The following is a 25350-nucleotide window of genomic DNA, read 5'->3' on the forward strand; positions in this document are numbered from 1 at the left end:
AAGACGCCATATCTAGCAACCTGGAATAAAGGAGCGACCCTGCGGAATAACGTGCATAGCAAAATTCAAATGCCCAAGCAGAGAGAGCAACAGGCATTTGGTGACGACACCCTCCGACAAAAAGGACTCAGCTATCCCCCGTATACGCTCCAACTTCACCAGAGGGAGAGAAGCTTCTATACGAACAGAATCCAGTGTGATACCCAGAAAATCCAGGTGTGTATCGGGACCAATAGTTTTAGCTTCCGACAGAGGCACACCGAGAGACTGAAAACAAACCCTCAGCTTTCCCAGGGATGAGCCAGCACTATCATGAGGGGGATCAATGAGCAGAAAATCATCAAGCAAATGAAGCACCGAAGGCACTCCAACCCTGTTAAGCAGGATCCAACACAAAGCCTCAGAAATGTGGTTGAAAATGCACGGGCTAGTCCTACACCCAAAAGTCAGCCTCACCCCAAAATAATACTTGGATTCCCACCTGATACCAAAAAGAAGCCACTGGGAAAGATGGATGGGCACAATCATGAACGCGTCTGTGATGTCAGCCTTAGAGAGCCGAGCCCCTTGTCCCGCCCATTTAATCAGTCTAATGGCATTATCCATGGTAGCGTAATATAGAGAAAAAGGAGCAAGCGGAATCAGACTATTCACACTCGCAACCCACCCGGAGCGCGGCGCGGACAAATCGAAAATCAGCCGCTTCTTGCCTGACTATTTACCAGTAGCGACACCCATAGGACTAACGCAAAACACAGGAAACGGAGAAGAAGCAAATGGCCCGATAACATACCCTTTACTGATTTCCGAAGCCAACAGCAGCGAGACTGTCAGGGTCAGACACAGCGGAGAGAAGATTCTTACCTACATACGTCACCGTAGGACAGGAAAGCACACCCACCCGAAAACCCTGAGACAGACCCGTGAGAATGTGGTCCACAAACACGAAATATTAGCCGCTTCCGGAATATATGGCCCACCTACAACCGATGAAGCCACACTTGAAGCCAGGGAATAGGTAGCCTCGACTGGGGCCGACACCGATGCCAGAGGGATAGGCACCGGTCGTGCCGTAGAAGCCAGTGCGGCACCAACAGACACTGAACCGCCGGCAGCTGAGGAACACTCCACAGCCAGCATCCGCGCCTCCAAAGCCTGCATAGATCTACCCAGAGATTGCAGAGACTTGAGTATCAGGCTTGAGTCCGATGAACCATTAGGAACAGCCGAAGCAGCCGCCCGTCCGATAGAACTTCCACCGCAGCGTTTCGACGGGGCGCCGGGAGGAGGATCCGCCTTCCTGGTCTGCTTCCGATCACGAGCTGCCACAGGGACACCCAGCGAAGGCACCAGCGAGACACATCCAGCATGCTCAGCCAGCTCCCGAAGCTCAGGTAACGGCAAACCTGGATCTGGAGTGATGCCACGATCCTGCAGACGCCGACCAACCCTCCAACCGGGAGCCGGGCAGCAACGCCAGACGGGAGCTCTTGCGAACCCCATCCAGAGAGCCAGCAGTAACCACCGGAGAGAAGGAACGTACCGGCCCCGGCAACTCCAGATTATCAGAGTCGGACGCCGACATGTTGAGAGTGCCGAACCAGACGTAACACTGGAAAAACACAAGTGCCATAAGCCAACAACCACTACCACACTTCACGCTCTCATCTGAAACGACAACTGACAGAAGCAGGAGAGAGCCAAATCCAAATTTAAAAAGTAAAATGCAAACTGTCGTAAACATCAGTAAGAAAATCAGCTTGACTGACTGATATGAGATATTCTCTCCTTCATCCCCTTTAGCGTAAAGCAGCATACATAAGCTAGGTTGGTAAACATTAATGTGCAGTTTATGGACATCAACACCCAGGGATTGAGTACTGAAATTCAAACTTGTTAGTTATCAGTTTTGTCTTACTGCTATATTGAGCATATATATTTATTCTTTAGACGGATTAATATGTAATCCAAATAGGATTTTCTCATGCCTCTTGTCTTTTTTTCATCTGATGTTAAAAGACTAACACTTCACTTTGTAGTAGGGCTATTGGAACAAATTCCGAAAGTCAAAATATAATTTCAATAGTAAAAAAATAGATTTTTGCAATGGCAAAATATAATTTGACACAGCTAGAGGACTCAGGGAAGAGTAGCAGAGGGAATTTGAGGTAGGTGCCATGAATGAGAAGGTGCTATCGGAAGGTGTCGGTCTCAGAAGCGCTTTGGAAAGAAGTCATGGCAGCCTCCTTTGATGGTTTAGGCACGGGTGCAATGTTGGGTGGCAGCACAGACTGTGGCAGGGCAAGTGAGGAGGTTGGCACCTTGAACTGAATGTTTGGGTTGCGTCTTCTGTCCATGACCCTCTGGATCTTCACAAATCTGTGAGTGGGTGGTGTGTGGTGTGAAGATTTTCTTCAAGACCCACTGCTTGGATCTCTTGCAGAAGACTTGGTTAAACCGTGCTTGTCCTGTAAAGGAAAGGAAATATAATTAAACATAAAATCTGAACTAAGATTTGTCTTTGCTAGACTTTTTTCCCTTATGTGCGCACAAAACGCTTACGGCCAATACGAAACAACACAAAAAAGGCGCACCTCACTGCTCCCTGTCCTGTCTGATCTTTCGCTTAGCTGTGAACATTCTAATTTAGGATATTATACTACTCTGACAACACATGAAAACACACCTGTCTTGGTTGTGGCCTGCTTCCTCTTGACAATATTCTCATTGTGCTCCAGGATGGCAAGGTGACATCGCTCCCTCATTTCCTGGAATGAGAACGCCTGGCATTTGGGGAGGTATTTCAGAAGTACACTGTGAAAGACTTCCAGCGGCCCTGTGTGCAATTAAAAAGAGAAAGGGAGAAGGGATATAACAAATTAAAACATGATCATTAGGATTTGGAAAAATAATCAAGTGTACAAGGGCAACTATTCTATCTTTTCTATGTCTCTGAGAAGCCTTTTGTCAAGGACCAGCAATAACAGGTCTTGAAATGCCACATGCGGTTCTTTTGCTCCTGGGCTGTTAGAGGAGCATGGTCGCACCGATGCTGTTCTCTGTCATCATCTGTCCACTCATGCTCATTACACACATGGTGTGAAATGGACTTCCACCGGCATTGCAGTACCTGTATGAAAAAACGATTATTCTTACCTAGTCTTACCGCGACATCCCCCTTACTTGTTGCACAGGCAAACCACATATGGTTTATGACAGACCTATGAAAGATAATACAATTATTAATTTTGAACCTTGCAAACCAATGTAAAGTCTGCCACATTACAAACCAACACTGACCTGGTCCGTGCAAGGAGGATTTCATTGGCCTTTTTCTTCCCCTTCTTCTGCATCTTCTTCTGGAAACCTGTGAGTAAATGTTTGGACAAACACCAACATTTTTCATTTTTTGTATTGCCCCCCCATTCACACCTTATGGTGTAGACACATATAGCCGACGGCCGACCGTTGACAGAAAACCCTGTCGATATGATCAGTCGCGTCCCCGGGTTCCAAAAAACTGCCCAAACAGACCAAAAAGACGAGAGGAGACGAGACGTAATACGTCTCTATAACAGCAGGCGGCGCTAATCTGTAATGTTGCCCAAGAAATGAAAACCGGCAGCTGATTGGACGAACGCGTCACATGGGTTTGTTTTCTCCGGAAATTCAAACTAGACTGTCATGGCGGCCGTTCGGAATACTATCTCATATTGTACTAAAATTGTTCACTGAAACATGTTTCTGAAAAACATTTTAAGCGAGAAATAGGCCGTGTAGCTGCTGAATCTGTCTTCATTTCAGCTCAACAAAGGTCAGTTTAAAAGATTTTCGTCAGATTTTGAGAGACTCTAGTCACCTCATTCCGCTCGTCATTTCCGGGTGAGTCCCGACGGCCCTGCCGCCGACCGAATATGTCAGGTCGGCCAAAAGGAACGCCGACAGCCCCTCAGACGGACGACGACACGGGACACACCGAACAGATTTGAGTCACTGACCTCGCCAGACTGTCCCATGGCCGATAATCGGCCTGATGTGTCTCGGCCCTTAGTCTCTCACTCTTTGCCCCTTACAGAGTTTTCAACCTTGCTGCACTCTGCTAATGTAGAAGTGTGAATTGTTCATTGTTTTCCTGAATGAACAATTCACACTAATACACTGGCTGAGTGCATCAAGGCTGCAAAGTTCTGGGAGGGGGTGAAGACTGTGAGACCATGAGGTGTCAGTGGGGGTAGGGCTGGAGAAGTGAAGAGGATTGTGTTTGTGTGTGTACAGGGATGGCAAAACAAATACATACTTTTGGCTGTGTGCCAGATGTCAAACTCATGTTGGACATTAGTTAATTTAGTAATTGTTCCCTAATTATTTTTTTAATAGATGTGGAGCGGACCGTGGCAATCACCTCCCGTCAAGGCCCTGGTCCATCAGCTCAGTCATGCCCCTTTTGAAAGCCAGTGGTTCCATGGTAACAGAGCTGGTGGCCTCAGTAACCTAAAGAGTTAAGTTCCATTATTATAATTCTGCTGCTATTTATATTTATTTTACCTGCACCAGTTGTGTGGAGTATCTCCTTTGTGTCATCTAACATAAAGGTGTAGTGGCAGTATTTTGCACTGAAACCTGGCTTGTCACATCGGCCATCACCCGTCAAGTGCGGCCTCTTCCCATCGTCTTGTTCTAAATCAACTCTTGCCAAGAGTTCTGTTCTTTTTTCGCTATACACTTCCTTGATAGGAGGGTGCAAGTATACCTTCTGGAGGTTGTAAAATGTAGTCTGTCCCATCATTTGGACACCCATGGTCTTGCACCAGTCTGAGAGTTCTGTGTATGTGACCCCCCAAACAGAACAGCTGCTGCTGCAAGGACGTTCACCTCTGGCATTCCCTTAATGTCACGTGAAGATGTCCAAGTCCCAGAATGCCTCCCAAGACATGTTCAATCCACCTTCCTCTGTGCCCCAAAGTCAACAAAAGTCTTTGATGAAACTGGCAAAATAGTATGCTGGTTCTTCAGAAACATACAAATTGTTCTTGGCCAGAGGCAGGAATTTTGACCGGTGTTGAGGTCAGCAGGAATTGTTCTTCATCTTCCGACAACACTAACGCATCAGATGTGATTGGAATCTGAAATGCCATGAGTTCAATAACGTTAAAAACATTTTAATGAACTGCTGAATGAAGCACATGACGTTGAACTGTTGAACTCATGTCAGCTCTTTGTCTAACAAATGAGAAGGTGACAGAGAAGGAGCAAGAGCAGGAAACCTCCTCGACAGTTAATAAACATGTCAGTCAAATATTAAAGGAACATATATCTTTGCTTTTAAACCAGTTTTTGACACATTTAACACAACATTCAGACAAAGGCATATCATGTTTCAAGAAAAATCCCTTCCCTCATATATATATATATATATATATATATATATATATATATATGTATATACATAGATACAAGAAACAAACAAGACCGAAAAAGGTATAGGCTGAAGCCTGGGCTTATTACACCTACCCTTTTGTTGTTAAGATACTTAAGATAGATAAGATACTGTTAAGATAATGTGACAGCAGAGCCAAATGGATAAACCAGTGACGTATGAGTGATGAATACGATTAATAGAATTGTGGTTGTAATAACTCTTGCCAAGTCATAAATGTTTAATAAGGTATTGCAAAATGCATGGTGCTGACAGAAGTTTTCGAACTATACCGTGGCCTTCGGGGGAGCCAAATTTTTTTCCACGGGGGGAGGTCGTGCGCTTGCAATTTACAATGACACATTTACAAAGATACATAACAGCTACAAGCGTATGCACTATACATGATTTACCCTGTTATACTTTATCGACAGGAATTGGTCAAACAGCCACCCACAAAATACTCTATAAACAAAGCATCAGGCTGTCTTTGAGATTTCACATGAACAATGGTTAAAGTTACTCAGGCTTCCGAAGAATACCATAATTCCTCCGTTCAATTAGACCTTAGCAACGCACCCCAAGCTACCATCCTTAACAAACAGCCATCTATATGGGATCTTCCAGTCTCTCCACTGCCGGCTGTTCCAATTTAACCGGAGAGAGAGGAGCAAGAGCGGCTAGGATCGTGACCGGCCTCTGACGAGTTGTTACCACAACCATCTTCAGCCAGAGAGGACGTTATTTTTTCAGCGTTGTCACCCCGGTGGGAGGTGTGCTAACAGGGCTGTATGATGCTTACTGCAGAATGGATTTCAAGGACTTTGCGTGCCGATTAATGGCCTCCAATGTTTATATTTTTTCTGCGAATCTTTGAGTTAACATGTAGGCTACTAAACATGAGTTGGATTTGCACAGCAGCGCCGCCACGCCTTGATGCTCATGACAAGAATAACATGTATAGTTATCTTTATTGAAGTGAATGAAGTTTAAATCGCCGTCATGCATGAATAAATATATCTTTGCAATTTTACACATAATAATCCACGATCACATTACACAAAACTGAAATTGCACGTCAAAATGACACATTGTCAATATTTTTAGAGACCCCCCAAAATTCCACAATCACGTTTTCAGGGGGGCCCACGTCTTGTTAAGGGCAGCCGAGCTCTCCCTAGCTCCCCCGTCGTTCGCACCCTGCAGAAAATGTTGTCAAGAATGGATCGTTTTTACTCAGGGCTAAAGATCCACTGTCAGCAAATCAATGGAAAAGATTAGAGGCTGTAGTGAGACAGTTTGTTAGGTTGGCTGGCACCGTGGGGCCTGTCTTGTCCTTGGCAATGTCTTACTTCATTTTATTTAGTTTGGCCATTTTACTTGGTTCTCTGTCATGGTTTTCATTTGTTTTTTTGGAGAGAAGTGGGTAAGGGGATTTGCCTAACTGAAAAGAGAAAATGGAAAAGAATAAAAGAACAAAGGGCACTGCATTTTTGAAAGGACGCTAGTGATAGTAAAGTGACTACAATCCTGCTTGACAATAGTGTAAACCTAAATCTGAATTTTCTTGTAATATCCAAAAGACACTGGGCATCATTTCCACTGGGGACGTGGGGTGTCATATCCCTCTAATTTTTTGAAACCATATATTTATCTCCCCAACTTTTACAGATTCTGCTTGATTTACTTGATATATATCTGCACATACTGTCCTCTTATAGTCCAGTGTCAGAATCCAGATGAGAATCACTAAGTTTCTAAAAATGCTAGCTAGGTAACTATTCATTTTCATTTCATCTCATTAGAGTGGAGAGGAAAGAGTTGTTAGGCAGTTTATTTTAGCATCATTGGGCAACAATTCCATAATAACCTTTCAGCATATTGTGATGCGAGACTAGCCAATCACAGGGAGAGAAAGAGCATTGTAGTTATACAACAGCATCAGGATAAAATTAATGACTAGTACAAAGCTGCCAACTTTTCGAAAAATCTTGGAGTGAGATTTGGTGGGGCCAACCAAAATTTTGCCACGTACAAAGCAATTTTTTTGGCTCATTCAGCATCATTACCGTACAGCAAAAGAAATATAATAATATACACACACACACACAAGTGGTTGTCAGTGTAGGGACCAGGGTCCCAAAGTTAAATTAACATTGGTCTACCAAAGGGATCTACTACCACTGAAATTCTAAAGAATGAGAACCACTGATTTACATAAATTCTAATCCTTCAAAACTAAATAAATAGAAATAACCATTTTTTTGGACACAAGGGAGACTGGTGGCCAAAGACCCATTTGAGTCTCGGGTCTCTGACAAAGTTTAGAGGTGGCTGTACGCTGCTCTTCATCGGAGGTAGAGCACGGATGCAACGCGTTATTGCCCACAGCAAAGCGAGTCCACTAAAATTAACTGAAGTTGCTACACTTACCAGCTGAGCTGCTCACCTCTATTTTTACAGAGAGAGTGGACACAAAGAGACAGACAGGTTTGTATTTATACTCAAAGCATACATACCTGAAGCCGGGGAAATGCTCCTGGGATGACTCGTGAAGAAATGTTCTCACATTTGCAATGCGAACATTTAGAAAATTCCACAAACAGGGAGCGCTCTTGAACCCCCTCACCGTCTCTGAAAGCAAAACTATTCGATCAGAAGTGGCTCAACAGGTAGATTTATAGATAAACTCATCTTTCAGGCATTTGACCGACCAGGTTGATACTTGAACGTGAGAAATCGGGGGTGTGGCGTGTGAAACCAATCAAATGCGTGTGTCTCACGGCCAATGCGTGAGAGTTGGCTGCCCTGCTAGTACTTGCACAGGTTACTGTAAGCCAGTTGCATATGCCTGTGCTTGTCTGATGGGAGGGGCTGGACAGAGAGGAGAGAGGTAGAGCTGCAGGCAGAGGTTTCACTCTACTTCAAATTCTTCTGTTTTTTGCTTTCTACCTACACTGAAAAAAATTTGGAGTGACATTTACTTAAAAAAAGCTAGGCAAGTTTTTCCACACAGAAAGTGCTTATAATCTTTACTTTTCTAATTAATATTTACTTACTAGAACCACTTCTTTTTATGAAAAATACACAAGTAAATTGCCCTGGCAATACTCACCTATATATTGTAACTTTCACTCAGATTACCATTGCATCTTATTACAAAACGCTGTTTCTTTGTGTTTCTTACTCAGCTTTTCTTTGTTATTTTGTATGTAATTATTAAGTAATATTTATTAAAAATGTATTAGTTAATATTAATTGAATTAAGTAAATATTTTTTCTATTCTATTAAATAATAATTCAATATTTTCCAAAAACAAATATTTGCAATTTAAAGTAACACGCCGACTTATTGGGAATTTAGCTTATTCACCGTAACCCCCAGAGTAAGACAAGTTGATACATACCTTTCTCATCTCCGTGCGTGCTGTAACGCTGCCTGACGGTTCCAGCATTAGCTTAGCCCAGCACAGATCCTGCAGGTAACTAATTCCAACTAGCCTATTGCTCCGAATTGTGACAAAAGTGACAAAATAACACCAACATGTTCCTATTTACATGTTGTGATTTGTATAGTCACAGCGTGTACAAAAAACAACGTAACATGAGACACAGCCGTCTTCTAACAGTAAACAAACCGGAACTATGTTTTTTGTACACGCTGTGACTCTATAAATCACAACATGTAAATAGGAACATGTTGGCGTTATTTTGTCACTTATTCGGAGCAGTAGGATTGCTGGAACCATTCACCTGCATGTTCTGTGCTGGCCTGATGCTGCTGGAGCTGTCAGACAGCCTTACAGCACGCATGGAGATGAGAAGGGTATGTATCGACTTGTCTAACTCTGGGGGTTACGGTGAATAAGCAAAATTCCCAATAAGTCGGCGTGTTCCTTTAAGGGATGTTTGAAAGACACTTTTATTTCACATTTGAAATGGCATAGATATATTTAAAATATCTACATAACATTATAACCACAAACACATGGCCTTCTTGCTAGCAAATTTCTAAACAGTGCATATATACATGTACATAGAGTACATACATCAAGGGAGTTCAGAGACCGTTATAAAGCTCAAAAGTAAAGCAGTGTAGAATTTGAAAAATTAAATGCGGAACGACAATGCACCATCTGACTTTAGGACTGATATTCCAGCATACAAACAAATACAGTGTTACAGTTCACTTTTCCCTTCCAATTCTGTAATTCCATCAATTGGGCTCTAATACAAACTTCAAAAGATTGAAGCTTTCACTTCCTCATGGATTTTATAGAAGTTCATTGAGGAGGAAAAAAAAAAAAGTTTCAACCAATCAGATGAAAAAAAACATGCTATTCAAAAACTCAGCGTGCACTGTCCCCCTTTCTTCTAATCAACTTTCAGAACAGTAAAGAATACATACATCAACTCTGTCCATTAACAGTTGCAATCACTACCTTTGCAGCCATTCTCAGGATGTTCAGGACAGAAAGAACTTATATAAAACTGAGCAACACTTGAAATCACTGTCAGAAAACTGACACAAAATGCAAACAAATGGTTTGTACTGGACAAAAGCACAAATAGCAGTGGCACTTTAAGTTTCTTGTGGAGAGACTGGACATTTGCTGACATTCTCAGGATGTTCAGGACAAAAAGAGCTTTTATTAAAACTGATCAACACTTGAAATCACTGACACAAAATGTAAATAAATTGTTTGTGCTGTACAAAAGCACAAATAACACTGGTGCTTTAAGTTTCTTGTGGAGAGATTGGACCTTTGCTGACATTCTCAGAATGATCAGGACAAAACGAGCTTATATATAACTGACCAACACTTGAAATCACTGTCAGAAACACTGACAAAATGTAAAGAGATTGTTTGTGCTGGACAAAAGCATAAATGACACTCATGCTAAAAGTTTCTTGTGGAGAGACTGGACCTTTGCTGGCATTTTTAGGATGTCAAGCTCAAGAAACAGCTTCTGAAATACTTAAAACATATATTTCAGTTTAACTTAAAGTGATGGTTCGGAGTAATTTCACCCTAGGGTCCTTTGCACCATGACCTCGAGCCAAACAACCCCCCAGAAGCTTTTTTCACCTGGGTCAAACATTGGGAGAGTTAGTGTTATCAGCTGAATAGCTTAGCGCAGAGGCTAATGGATCCACGTTTGTTACCCCACTAATAATTCCCAAAATGATACCAAACTTCTACACTAGTACAAATAGTACACCAGAAGTTTCTGTAAATAACACTTGCCTGTTGGCTTCTGCTCTTTGCTGTTGCTGCTGCTACAGAGCAGTAAGAGTGCTTAGGGACGTCTACAAATTACAACACCGAAAAGAGATACAACAAAAATATTTATTAATTTAACTTTTTTTTAAGTAAATGCTGTAGTATAACTAGAAGGAGGCAAGTTATAATTGAGGTAAGTTTGGAGACATTACCTTATTTAATCATTAAATTAGGATAGGTGCTGGACCTCCTCTCTGTAGGCCGTCTCATCATTGTTGCTGATGAGACCAATCACCGTAGTGTCGTCTGCAAACTTTACAATGGTGTTAGAGCCATGTACAGGTGTGCCATGATAGGTGAAGAGGGCATAAAGGAGAGGGCTCAGCACATATCCCTGTGGTACACCGGTGTTCAGGGTGATTGTTGAGGAGGTGTGATTATCTAATCTAACAGACTGAGGTCTGTGTTGAGGGCCTGAGTTGTGAACACTCTCTAGTCAGTGTTACCAAGGCTAAAGTGCAGAGTCAGCTCCCTCTGGCCACACTTTGACTGCCGTTACTGTTGGTTTCACACATTTGATGAGTGCTAAGTCTATGAGTGCTACTGCCCAAGTGGGCAGTAGAAACAGAGAGTGGCCTAGATGGGGGAGGGGAGCAGCTTTGAACGAGTCAGCTACATTAGTGAAAACTTGGTCTAAAATCTTTTCTCCTCTTTTGGGGCATGATACATTTTACATACATAATCATTCTGTGTGTGGAGATCCGCAGCCGCAGTCCATCCATTTTGTTCGCCAGCGAGCGAACATTGGCGAGGAAAAGGCTTGGAAGAGCGAGTCGATATGTTAGCTTGTGTTAGGAGTTAGCTTTAGCCGATATATTTAGTCGAATACCACCGCCAGAACCTCTGCGGCATTTACATGTCCGTCTGAAGAGCCCTCCAGTCGGTGTGGGGATATCCGGATGTGCCGTTGGTTTAGCGATTTCTGGAAGTACGCTAATAACGATGTCAGAATTGCGGGAGCCGATGTCTAAAAGTTCCTGCCCTATCCTCACTACCTACTAACCCAGTGAAATTTGGAAAGCTAAGAGTACATATAAGGACAAGGTAGAACATAAGTATAGTAGTAGTGATCTGCATGCAGCTTGGAGGGACATTAAACTCATGGCCTCATTCACCCAGGAAGACAGTGAAAAGGACAGGAAACCCATCACAATAGAGGGAATAAATGAAACAGATCTACCAAATAGGTTTAACATGTTTTATTCCCGCTTTGAAAAATATGACGTTTCTGAAAATATATCCGTTCTCAGGGAATCTCTTTCTTTGTTGAACTGTGATATGTTTATCAAGCAGGATTGTGTCCGAAACCTTCTTAAACGGGTAAACATCAGAAATGCTCTTGGTCCTGATAAAATTGGTGGGCGCACATTACGCCACTGGGCTGACTAGCTCAGTGGTGTTCTCCATCATATTTTCCAGATGTCACTAGAATGTGGTCAAATCCCTGCTATCTGGAAATCTTCCACAGTTATTCCAGTGTCAAAGATTAATAATCCTAGGCAACTCAATGGTTTTAGACAAATTGCCCTCACATCTTTGTTAATGAAGAGCTTTGAAAAAATTGTTAAAAATCCTATCCTGTCATATTGTCGTGCTTTACCTTCCAGCGAGGTGAGGTGCGTGGGTATATATGTAGACACACGACAAAGGATCTTCTTTTACGAACTTTACTTGGCTCCGGTAACAGGTTAGTTTACAATCACAGCTGATGTTGTTCTGGATGATACACTGCGTTGTTTTGGCCTCTAGCTCTGGCACAGACAGCGTTTTAGCAGTGTCCATGCAGGCAGGGCTGGACTGGGACAAAAAATCGGCCCTGGCATTTTTGGCCCAGGCGGCCGACACCCACCGTGATTGGTCAGACACATTCCCTGCAGACAGTCCTCTTAAAATATGCGTACATTCTATGATATGAGTTGCCTAGTGTTCAGCGTTCATGTGATAGTTTTGGATCCTTCAAGAGGGGTGTCAAGATTTATCTGTTGATATTACACTTAAATAAATCCCTGTGGAGGCTGGGGGCATTGAACCCGAGTGGACAATGTTCAAAGTTTCCATTGCTGAAGCTGCGGCGAGGAGCTGTGGTCTTAGGATCTTAGGTGCCTCAAGGGGCGGTAACCCACGAACACCGTGGTGGACACCAGTGGTCAGGGAAGCCGTCCGACTGAAGAAGGAGTCCTTCCGGGATATGTTATCTCGGAGGACTCCGGAGGCAGTTGCAGGGTACCGAAGGGCCCGAAGGGCTGCAGCCTCTGCCGTGAAAGAGGCAAAGCAGCGGGTGTGGGAGAAGTTTGGAGAAGACATGGAGAAGGACTTTCGGTCGGCACCAAAGTGTTTCTGGAAAACTGTTCGCCACCTCAGGAGGGGGAAGCGGGGAACCATCCAAGCTGTGTACAGTAAGGATGGGACACTGTTGACCTCCACTGAGGAGGTAATAGGGCGGTGGAGGGAGCACTTTGAGGAACTCCTGAATCCGACTAATACGCCCTCTATGTTAGAGGCAGAGCTGGAGGATAACGGGGATTGTCGTCGATTTCCCAGGCGGAAGTCACTGATGTAGTCAAACAACTACACAGTGGCAAAGCCCGGGATTGATGAGATCCGTCCAGAAATGCTCAAGGCTCTGGGTGTGGAGGGGTTGTCCTGGTTGACACGCCTCTTCAACATTGCGTGGAAGTCTGGGACGGTGCCAAAGGAGTGGCAGACTGGGGTGGTGGTTCCTTTTTAAAAAGGGGGACCAGAGGGTGTGTGCCAATTATAGGGGTATCACACTTCTCAGCCTCCCTGGTAAAGTCTACTCCAAGGTGCTGGAAAGGAGGGTTCGGCCGATAGTCGAACCTCGGGTTGAGGAGGAACAATGCGGATTCCGTCCTGGTCGTGGAACAACGGACCAGCTCTTCACTCGCAAGGATCCTGGAGGGAGCCTGGGAGTATGCCCAACCGGGTCTACATGTGTTTTGTGGATTTGGAGAAGGCGTATGACCGGGTCCCCAGGGGAGATACTGTGGGAGGTGCTGCGGGAGTATGGGGTGAGGGGGTCTCTACTCAGGGCCATCCAATCTCTGTATGACCAAAGTGAGAGCTGTGTCCGGGTTCTCGGTAGTAAGTCGGACTCGTTTCAGGTGAGGGTTGGCCTCCGCCAGGGCTGCGCTTTGTCACCAATCCTGTTTGTAATATTTATGGACAGGATATCGAGGCGTAGTCGGGGTGGGGAGGGGTTGCAGTTTGGTGGGCTGGGGATCTCATCGCTGCTCTTTGCAGATGATGTGGTCCTGATGGCATCATCGGCCTGCGACCTTCAGCACTCACTGGATCGGTTCGCAACCGAGTGTGAAGCGGTTGGGATGAGGATCAGCACCTCTAAATCGGAGGCCATGGTTCTCAGCAGGAAACCGATGGAATGCCTTCTCCAGGTAGGGAATGAGTCCTTACCCCAAGTGAAGGAGTTCAAGTACCTTGGGGTTTTGTTCGCGAGTGAGGGGACAATGGAGCGGGAGATTGGTCGGAGAATCGGCGCAGCGGGTGCGGTATTGCATTCAATCTATCGCACCGTTGTGACGAAAAAGAGAGCTGAGCCAGAAGGCAAAGCTCTCGATCTACCGGTCAGTTTTCGTTCCTACCCTCACCTATGGTCATGAAGGCTGGGTCATGACCGAAAGAACGAGATCCAGGGTACAAGCGGCGAAATGGGTTTCCTCAGGAGGGTGGCTGGCGTCTCCCTTAGAGATAGGGTGAGAAGCTCAGTCATCCGTGAGGAGCTCGGGAGAGCCGCTGCTCCTTTGCGTCGAAAGGAGCCAGTTGAGGTGGTTCGGGCATCTGGTAAGGATGCCCCCTGGGCGCCTCCCTAGGGAGGTGTTCCAGGCACGTCCAGCTGGGAGGAGGCCTCGGGGAAGACCCAGGACTAGGTGGAGGGATTATATCTCCAACCTGGCCTGGGAACGCCTCGGGATCCCCCAGTCGGAGCTGGTTAATGTTGCTCGGGAAAGGGAAGTTTGGGGTCCCCTGCTGGAGCTGCTCCCCCCGCGACCCGACACCGGATAAGCGGACGAAGATGGATGGATGGATGGATAATTAATTCATTCTTAGAATTATGATTTGTATATTTATGGTATTTTTATATATATTTTTATTATTGATATTTGATATTGTATTGTCATTGTTATTATTATTATTTTGCTTAATATTGGCTTAGCAACTTTAAATTTAATTTTAACTATTGTAAGATTCATATTTTGTCGCTTTGGACAAAAGTGTCTGCTAAATACAATAACCATAACCATAACCCTTCTCAAAAGCTACAATAAAGCTGAGAGAAGTATATGCCCTGGAAAAGAGCACCAATACAAGAGAAGCTAATTAAGCTATTCAAGGAACACTGATGCTTGTATCACCACTGATTTTATAGATCACACAGACTTTTCAGCTACCCAACAGGCTAACCGCTAGCATTTTCAATGTAAGCTTAAACAGTTAGGTTACCTGACAGCCACTAACTTTAATGTTACAGACAAACTGCTTGTTGTCGTTATGACGTGACACACGCGCGCGCGCACGCACACACACACACACACACACACACACACACACACACACAGCCTCCCTCCCTTCCTGAGAGTCCCTGTTAATTTGCCTACTCCTTACCACATCGTCCTCTAGCCTACTATCTTTTCCTCACCCGCTCCCGTGGCCCTGTCGCCTCCTCCTCGCGGCTTCTTCCCTGTCATGAAGCTGTTTCTCTCTTCTCTTTCCTTGGCTTCAGGTTATGCTGATGTTGAAGCAGCTACTACAGCCCCAAACATGTCCGAAATGTTTGAGGAATCCGCCTGTAGATTCTTAATCTTTTTCTCCTGTAATTTCTCTGCACCTCCCTTGCACTTTAGTGGTCGTTTGTCCATTATAACCTGGCAGTGGCAGTATTGGCACCAAGGAAACGTCCTCTTCATTTGGTTGGAGGTCTGGGTCTTGGCACTTCTGCAGCATTTTACTTCTTTGGCGTGAAACCCAGACTGGTATTACTTCACTGTCATAGGGCTTGAGTCTGTCATGATGCATTACTGTGCTGTGTTAGGGGCCTTGAATCTCGTACAGTACACGACCACGGTGTGCTGCAACAATCAGGGGGCCCTTCCATAGTGCTTGGAGGTTTGGGCTTAGTCCTTTCTTTTTTGTTTCGTCTTTGACGAACACCAGGTCTCCAACACTATAGGAGTGTTCTCTTGCTCGAAGGTCATGCACTTTCTTCTGTCACTCTTGTGCAGCACGGAGGTGCTCTCTTGCCATACTGTGCATTTCTTTTAAGCCTTCTTCCAGATTGTAGAGGAAATCTGCTACTTCCAGTGGGTCGGCTTTGAGTTTTGTGGTACCAGACTGGATATATCCTGTGGTTGATGGACCTCATTGCCAAGCATAAGTCTGTTGGGTGTGAACCCTGTCACTGTGTGTCGTGAACTGCGGTAGGCTGCGGTGAGCAGTGGCAATTGCTCGTCACAGTTCTTTTGGTTCTGGTTCACATAACATTGAAGCATTTGCAGCAAGGTCCTATTGAACCGCTCTACCTGTCCATTAGAGGAGGAGTGGTAGGGGGTAGTCCTGGTCTTGGTAATCTGCAGGAGCTTGCACACATTTTGAAACTGTCATGTTCCGTCCCTGTGTCTAGTTGTTGTTTGAGTTTGTGTTACATTTTCTGATTTGTGTTCCACTTCCTGTTTTATCTTGTGTTTTCTCAATTCCTGTTGTGTTCTTATTTTACGTCCTGCTAGTATTTTTCCGCTTGTGTGATTAACTGTCCCCGCCCTAATGTGTTGCACCTGTGTCTAATTTAGTTTTAGTGTTAGTGTTTCCTTTGTGTGCAGCTTTTGAGCGTTTCCTGTATTCCTGTTTGCCTGTTGTTTTTTGGATTCCCTGGATTTTTGACCTTTGCCTGTTTTCTGGATTTTCTGGATTCAACATGTCCGTGCTATTCTTCTGAGACTACTTAACCATGGGCTGTTTGTCAAAGCCGAGAAATGTGAGTTTCATGTTCCCAAGGTGTCCTTTCTGGGATATGTGGTGGCGGAGGGGGAGATGAGCATGGATCCTGAGAAAGTCAAGGCAGTCATGGATTGGCCAGTCCCCACCAACCGCAAGGAGGTTCAACATTTTTTGGGGTTTGCCAATTTCTATCGTAAATTTGTCAGAAATTTCAGTTCTGTTGCTGCTCCTCTGCATGTCTTAACCTCTGCCAAGACAAGGTTCGAGTGGACTCCTCAAGCGGACTCGGCCTTTCAATCTCTCAAGAGACGCTTCGTGACGGCTCCCATTCTGGCCATGCTTAACCGACAGTTTGTGGTGGAAAGGCCAATGTTGGCCTGGGTGCTGTCCTCTCTCAACGCCTGCCCACAGATGATAAGATCCACCCATGTGCCTTTCTCTCTCGTAAGCTGTCCCCTGCAGAGAAAAACTATGATGTTGGAAACCGGGAACTGTTGGCAGTCAAGGTGGTGTTGGAGGAATGGAGACACTGGTTGGAGGGGGCGGAGCATCCGTTCTTGGTCTGGACTGATCACAAGAACTTGGAGTATCTTCGGTCAGCGAAACGGCTGAATTCTCGGCAAGCCAGGTGGGCTCTGTTTTTTAACAGATTCAATTTCTCACTGTCTTTTCGTCCAGGCTCCAAGAATGTGAAACCGGATGCCCTATCTAGACTGTTTGATCCTGGTTCCCTTCCCAAGTCTGAGCAGACCATTCTACCCACTTCCTGTGTGGTTGGAGCTGTGTCTTGGGAGGTGGAGGAGAGGGTCAGACAAGCTGCTGGAGACCTACCTGTCCCGGTCGGCTGTCCGCCTAATCGACTGTTCCGGTGGGGCTTAGATCCCAGGTCATCCATTGGGCCCACTCCAGTGTCCTGTCATGTCACCCCAGGGTTAAGAGGACAATGTTCGTGGTGCAACAATGGTTCTGGTGGCCCGGCATGGGAGATTCTGTGAATTAGTACGTGGCGGCGTGTCCTGTGTGTGCACAGAATAAATCTTTTCACCAACCTACAGCCGGATTGCTGCACCCCCTACCTGTGCCCTCTCATCCCTGGTCCGCTATTTCTCTGGACTTCGTCACAGGTTTGCCTTCTTCGGATGGGAACACAACTATCCTCACCATAGTAGATAGATTTTCAAAAATGGTTCACTTTGTGCCCCTGAATAAGTTACCTTCCTCCAAGGAGCTGGCGGAGGTTATGCTCTCTAATGTGTTCAGGTTACATGGACTTCCCAGGGACGTGGTTTCGGACTGGGGACCCCAGTTCGTCTCTCGGTTCTGGAAGGTGTTCTGCACCCTTCTCGGCGCCACTGTGAGCCTATCTTCAGGTTATCATCCACAATCCAATGGCCAGACCGAACGTTTGAACCAGGAGTTGGAGGTGGGTCTTCGTTGTCTATCCTCCAGGAATCCTGCTAGTTGGAGCACCTTGAGTCTTGCCTCGTGGGTCCATTTTCTGTGTGCTTGATAGAAACAGCAAATTCTCGAAATTACAGCCTTGATCCGTGTGTAACTCAAGGGGGGTCGTTTCAGCATCTTGGTCAAGGACAGGAAACGCTTCGACCCATCTGGTGAACTGATCAATAATGACAAGAATGTACTTGTTACCAGAGCTGGACACAGGGAATGGCCAGAGGATATCAAGGTGCAAATGGTCCAGGGGTGCTCCGACTTGGTAACTTTGCAGTTTGGCTCTTTTTGTTGGTCCTGTGGTTTTACATGCACTGCAGTGTGGGCACCTCTTGACAAACAGGTGAACATTTCCGCCCATGCCATACTAATGGTAGCTTTGACGCACACGCTCGAGGGTTTAAGCTTCTCCCAGGTGACCAGAGTATGGAGGATTGTGGCATGACTGTAGGACTTCCTTCTTCATGGATGCTGGAACTAATAGCAGCAAGGTTGGGTGCTGGTCTCCAACTCTCTCCCAGGAGTAATAGAGTACTCCTTGTCTCAGTGTGACTTGGGGCCAACAGAGCCAGAACTTCCTCACTGCAGGGCTCTCGAGCATCACTTCATCTTTGGTGGGGAGTGTCCCTTTTTCCTTCCATGTGTGAAGGGTGGCAAGGACAAGATCTGCTTTCTGGAATGTTGCCAGTTGCTCAGGGCTAAGGGATTCAAGCCAGTTGACTTCTGGGCTCTCTGACAAGGGTGCAGATGGCTGATCTTCCACTGACTGAGTGCCATCGCCATTTGTGTCGCTTTGGGGCTCAATGCACCTTACTGCTAGTGGCACACCGTCATCAACATCATCTTCAAACCTGGCCCACTTCTGGTGAATTCATTGGCAGTACTTGCACCCTTTACATGGCAGATCTGACAGGTTTATCCCCCCTGGTAACAGTCACATTTGTCCACATTTTCTCCTGGCAGCCTTGACATGGCATCTGCGTTAGTGTGCTGCTTACCGGCTTGATGCTCAATGTGTATGCCATTTGTATGCCTGTCACTATGGTTACGTGCAGCCAATGGGCCGGCTGCTCCACGATTTGGGCTTGGTGTTTGAGAGAGCCCTCTGTTGGTTTGCACCTGCTGATAATTTTTTTTCTTTCGGTACAAAACTTTGGGCTGCTTTGGGTTGTTGGGGTCCTGTGTTTGTAGACTGGAGATTTCCAACCTGCAGCTGTAGGTTTCCCACTGTGTTAACAAGGGTCTTCACTTGATTCATTAGTGCAGCAAACTGGTCAGACGTAACATACTGGGGGGTCTGGACCTTGCGGGACATGGTAGCAGTATCTTCACACGTCTCCTTCATCAACCCATGAGATGCGTCTTGCTCTGTTCTTTATTTCATTGTCACAGCCCACAGTAGCTTTGAAGTTAGCTCATGGGCCTCCACAAACTTTTGGGACTCAACCAGGGAGCCTGGGTCACGATTCATGACTTCATAAGCCACCTTTTGGTTTTGTAAGCCTTTGAGGAAAGCATCAGTTGCTAGTTGGTCCTGCAGCTGGAGATCTACTCCTGGATATGCAAGTGTGATAAGGCATCTCACTTCCTCTGTAAACTCAGCTGATGTCGCTTACCCTTTTCGGAGTTCGCCAAGCTTCCTCCTTATTGTGGTTGGAGGGGTCTTTCTTCCCAAAGCGTTGAGTGAGTTGCTCTATCAGGAGAACATAATCTTCCCTTGTGCGCTCTGGTAGCAAGCAGACGTACCGCACTGTAGCTCCTCTTATCCCTTTAGGTGCCGGGTTTTATTTTTAAAAATACTAGGTTTTGACACCTAAATTTCAAAAGGCTCTGGCTTGAAAATCGTTTGAGATAGAGACAAAGTGTAAATGAAACAAATATTGAGAATGACCTAACGTTTATCTAGGGAGTACATTTTTCCATCTAATTTGCATATTATGACATCATATGGCAGCGGCCATATTGGATTATGTAATTTCCATGAAATACCTGATATTTTGAAAGAGAGTTGAATTTATTTAATCAGATTTACCCCCCTCCATCCATTTGTTATGTTGTCCACATATCACATGAACACAGCACAGAGCCATTTTGTGAACAAAAGGTGGAACACACTTTGCTGTCCTTGGATGAGAGTTACTCACCTGCAGTCATGTCAATGTGTCAATGTTGGCCATTTCTCTGTCAATGTTTCTTTTTTCTCCTTTTATAGTCATCCATTTGGTGACCAATTGCTTCATGTATCTACCTTTTTCTCTGTCTCTCTTTCTCTTCACAGGGAGATGAAGTACTGACTGTTATTAAAACTAAGGCTCAGTGGCCGGCATGGCAGCCGCTCAACCTGTAAGTATCGCTTAATGTCAGTTTCACAAAAGGGAAAAGGAACTTCTGTTAGTTAAAATAAAGAATTCAGAAATTGTGAAACAGCAACATCAACCTTGAACAGAAACATTATTTTTTTCTTCAGAAATTAGTATATACTATATATCCTTTGTGTTCAACTTGTATACTGAATTACACTTGTGATTACCAAAAATAAGTTTTTTTTTTTTAGTTTTTTGTAACCAAAAGATCCTCTAGATCTGCTCCCTAGAATGGCAAAAGCCATGACCCACCTTAGCCTGACAAGCCAGACCCACATCAAGATGTTGGGTCTGGGAACTCACCAGTGGCAGGGCTGAATCCAAAGGGCGGGATAAATGGTTGTCTTTCAAATTCCCTCTGCACTCATAGCCAACCAGAGCAATGCTAGTTGATAGATTAAACTTTTGCTGTATCTGGTCGCCAAAACACCAAACACGTCTTCCTTTTTTAAGAATGACTTCAGTGCTTAACTCCAAGTCTTCCAGAGTTGTGGCCAAAGCCGATTTGAAAGACCGCTGTTCGCCAGCAGCAGCAGTCATCTTCTTTGTTTTCAAGTAGCAGGGAATTCACGCGGAACCATCGCAACTCTGCCGTCCTTATGTTAAGCCCGCCCACCGACTCTATACACAATGTGATTGGCCTGACTAGAGTTTGGTTTTTCCAACTTGCAAGCCAACGGAGAGTTGCTAGACTGACCCTGGCTGCAAATTACATTTGCTGCCGCTAGGGTGAGTCTAGATTTCTAGGCTAGACCCCTACTCTGCCTCTTATTGCCTTGGTTGTTTGGGTTGGTAGGTTGCATGAGGACCTAGATTGGTTAGGGTAATAATATCAGGGTAAACCAATCAGAGGCAGTGTAGGGCAGGCAAAGCCTTTGCCAGCCTAGTAAATAAATAAAATAATAAATAAATCACCACCGGCTCTGTTTCAAGCTCAAGGATTACGGAAAAACTACTTTTCAAGTTTCAGGAAAATTGGTGGAAGAAAGTAGCATGGGCAGAGGAAGAAACATTAAATTTATTTCTGAATCATGGGGCAGTAACACAGATTATTTTTCACTTCCGTTTACATTGTGAGATAGGGGGGTTGGGGTCCATTCATGTGTTGTCGGAATAATCCAAAAAATGTGTTCACCTCTCAGAAGATTCACATTCCATTAATATTGCAAGATAGGGCATAACTTAGCTCTAGTTCATCCTGTTTTTAGTAGAATTGTGCTTTACAAAGTCCATTACTTTTCTATGGAGATAGAAAGATAGCTGCCCAAGCTTTCCTTCATGCCAATATTATTTGATTTTTTAAGTAAACAAAGATATACAGATTTATTGCTTAGTGATCTGTTAATCAATGAACTACGTGATTTAGGACACGCTGCGTGATGCACACATCCATGATTCTCTTACTCATCAAATTCTTACCCAGATATCTCCCCTATGCCCCTTTCTCCTCTTGCACTTCAATGATTCTCTGCCATGTTTTTACAATGGCCAATTTCCATTTGCTATGCCATTTGCACAAGTACGTTTATAATATAATTTCATTTGCAATAATTCTGAGTCTGTAAGTAATGTTGATAATGTTAATAATATTGTGTTTTTTTAATCTACTGTGTATGTGCACTGTTTGTTGGAAAGCAATGACCTACATTTCGTTACATTATGTGCCTGCACATTGTGTCACCGGAAACGGAACAAGACATATTTTATTTATTGACATCAGAGCTGGCCATTTTGCAAGTAATTAACTACAAATTGCAATAGCAGAGTGTTGAGATATAGGAAAATGTTTCAAAACATACACTGCATGTAAAGTGGGATTTTCGTCAGTAAGCGGCACTGTAGATTGTCGTGGAACTTCAGGTTTAAGACTGTACACGGCAATTTACAGGCAACATGAACACTGCCGTGAATTGTCGGAAATTGACGTGGGCCTTGCTTGGCAGTTGGCTTTAACATGTAAATGAAAATGCTGTGAGCTATACAAATGCAAATCTGGGTAGCAGCAGGGGGAGTTTTACCCCAGGTGACATTTTTCTAAAAAGGTATTAACTTCATTTTAAGAAAATCTCTTAAAATAGATCAGGCTCAGTATAGCCTAATTGTAGCTTGAATTGATTTATTTAATGAAAGTATGCTAGATTAATTACCGTGTATGTCATTAGCAATGACCAATGTTATGTAAAAAACATACACAAAACAATTTATTTTAACAATTAGTTTTAATCAGGCTTTGCCACAAAGTTAAAATGTGCATTCCATGATTCATTCAGTCTCCTAGAGCTCAACCACTGTGCATAGTGGCATGACTACAGTGACCTTTTTTTGGTCTTGCTCATCCAAGATTGTCTGGTGGAATGGAGAAAGAGGCACCACTGTACAGTTTTCTAAGAGAAAAACTGTTTCTGCTGACACCAAAACACCGTGGACACACAGGAGTTGTTCAAGACGTAAGGAGCGTTTTTTTTTCTCCTCCATGTCGCCTCCGGGGCTCTGTAAAGATGCGCCCGCAGAAAAGGAAAAGACAATGTAAGTATATGATTATTAATGAAACGGCGAGCTGGTCTGTACTGTTTATTAACTCTTGAGAAGTACAATGTCTTTGGATGTTAAACAGGCTACATAGACTTGGCAGTAATGTTTTAAACCCCACAGTGCACGCAATTTGTGTGACTGCCTGCTTTCAGCGTGATTCAGTTGCTTTATAAAAGTGTATTTTTTTGGTCTTGTAATTTACAGGAAGCAGTACGCCGTCTTCACAACTGGGACACAATTTGTAGCAGGCGCTACGAACCAGAGCAAGGGTAAGATTTAAAGAATATGCTTTCATTGAATGAATTTCATTCATTCTGCTGTATAAGGACATAGCTACGTTAATAGATACTGATCTTAACCGTACATTTTCTTTACAGACTAACCTCTAAACTAGGCCGTGACCTATATTTGCTCGGAGCTATGTCTGCAAGTCCAGATTTACATGACGCTGATAATGACGCCATTGTGTGTAAGTGTTCAATTTTATTTATAGTATCAATTCATAACAAGAGTTATCTCAAGACACTTTACAGATAGAGTAGGTCTAGAACACACTCTATAATTTACAAAGAGGAGGAGCTTCAGGTAGAAACAACCAGATCTGGCATCACGCAGAAGCTGTGAAGAGTTCAGCTCGGAGTTGGTCGAGAAGAAAAGAGGGTAAGGTTAGATCAGTTTTTGGTTAATGTGAATGTTTTTCAGGTGCATTCATGTGTTGTGTCCATAAGCAGTGCATTGCGCAGTACTGATTTTCTTTATTGATTGATTTTACAGCTGCTGGAAGCGAGACAGAGTGTGCTGGCTGCGGGTGAGGTGGACATTTGGAAGTGCACCACCTGATGATCCGAAATACAGGACAACGCACCACAGACGTCTGCAAATTGGACAAAATAAAAGACAGAATGCTGCCAGTTACCAACAGCTCCGAGGCGGCTGCGGCAGGCAGACAGTTGACGGTGCTGTAGGATTTGGCTTCTCGTGAGCGTGGGATATTTGTTGTGTGTGCTGTATGTCTCCAATGCTTTGTACATAGTTTTTTTCTGATTGCGATTGTGTTTTGTGTTAATAAAGCTTTATCTTTGAATGAACAGCACGTTCCTGGCAAATCATTTTCCTTAGGATAACAATGACATGAATATACAACAAAGCATATGAAAAAAAAATGAATAAAAAAAAATATAGGCCTAAATATATATTGATTATTATTATTATTATTATTATTATTATTATTATTATTATTATTATTATTATTGTTATTATTATAATAATGACCCACAGTGACCAATAGCCTAACCCATGACAGACCTGCCAACCAAGGAGGTACTTTTCTTGTTTAAAAGTAGTGGTTTCATCCAATACTGAGTGAGGAAATTCCAGCCAGGCCAGACACTCTGTGGCCAGGACGGTGTTGCTGCTATTCATATGCTAATTAGAGCCATTCACACCTCCGCTCTCCACAAAGATCATGGTTCGTTTCCAACAATATGTGGCACAGACGAAGGCGACGTTTACAGGCTGTAAATTGTCGTTAACTGCCAAAAATTAGGGGGATTTACGGGTGTTTATGGGGACAAAAATCCCACTTTTCATGCAGTAATACTTAAGGCTGTCTCATTAAAAAAATATTAAAAATTGAATTAAATTATCTGGCTATGCACTTTGTTTTTTCAGTTTTTATTATTATTTTTTACCTACCTTTGTCACCAGGCGAGCAGCTCCATCAGCAGAGTTTTCTGTGGATCGGACACGTCACCTGATGTCCTTTCTCACCATGCTTGGGCCCAGCCCAGACTGGAATGTGGGGCTGTCAGGAGAGGACCTTTGCACTAAGGAGTGTGGCTGGGTCCAGAGGCTGGAGACAGACCTCATTCCCTGGGATGCAGGCACTGACAATGGTGTCACATATGAGGTAATCTAACAATTTTACTGGTTAATTCAAAGGTATGTTGGCAGTGGTAGACCCCTGAGAGGTATAACATTCAGTAGAGACTTGTAGATGTGTCACGAAAGCTGTTGCCATTATGCAGGACCACTGGATAATTGGCTGTAATAAAATAATAATGAAAGAGGGGTGTCCTGGTCGTCCAAAAGAAGAAGAAATGATAGCAAAATAATCTGATTATAATGTTAACCAAAAAGGTATTACTGGCAGTAGGTTAGTAATGTTACATTTTTTACTGTCTTTACTGTCTTGTCAACTGTAACACTCTAAACTGTAATGTTAGCTTGACAAATATCAGCCTACTTAACTTCCATCTTTGTAAGCTAGCTAACTACTGACTATTTTTACATTAGATGTAGCAAGTTTTTCCGCATATTTGATACTCAGTAT

At 44.0% G+C, this 25350-nt stretch overlaps 1 protein-coding gene across 3 annotated transcripts in view; it reads left to right on the forward strand.

Annotated features, from left to right (window-relative positions):
* The window catches only part of LOC114560050 (spondin-1), a 290808-nt gene that overhangs the window by 174853 nt on the left and 90605 nt on the right, over nucleotides 1-25350 (forward strand). For all 3 annotated transcript variants that reach the window (XM_028585198.1, XM_028585200.1, XM_028585201.1), the window contains exons 7-8: nucleotides 20402-20466; nucleotides 24726-24927. In XM_028585198.1, coding sequence (XP_028440999.1) covers nucleotides 20402-20466; nucleotides 24726-24927 — 267 coding nt within the window. The remainder of the gene's footprint in view (nucleotides 1-20401; nucleotides 20467-24725; nucleotides 24928-25350) is intronic.

Source organism: Perca flavescens, chromosome 8 (genome assembly GCF_004354835.1).
Source record: "Perca flavescens isolate YP-PL-M2 chromosome 8, PFLA_1.0, whole genome shotgun sequence".
NCBI lineage: Eukaryota > Metazoa > Chordata > Actinopteri > Perciformes > Percidae > Perca > Perca flavescens.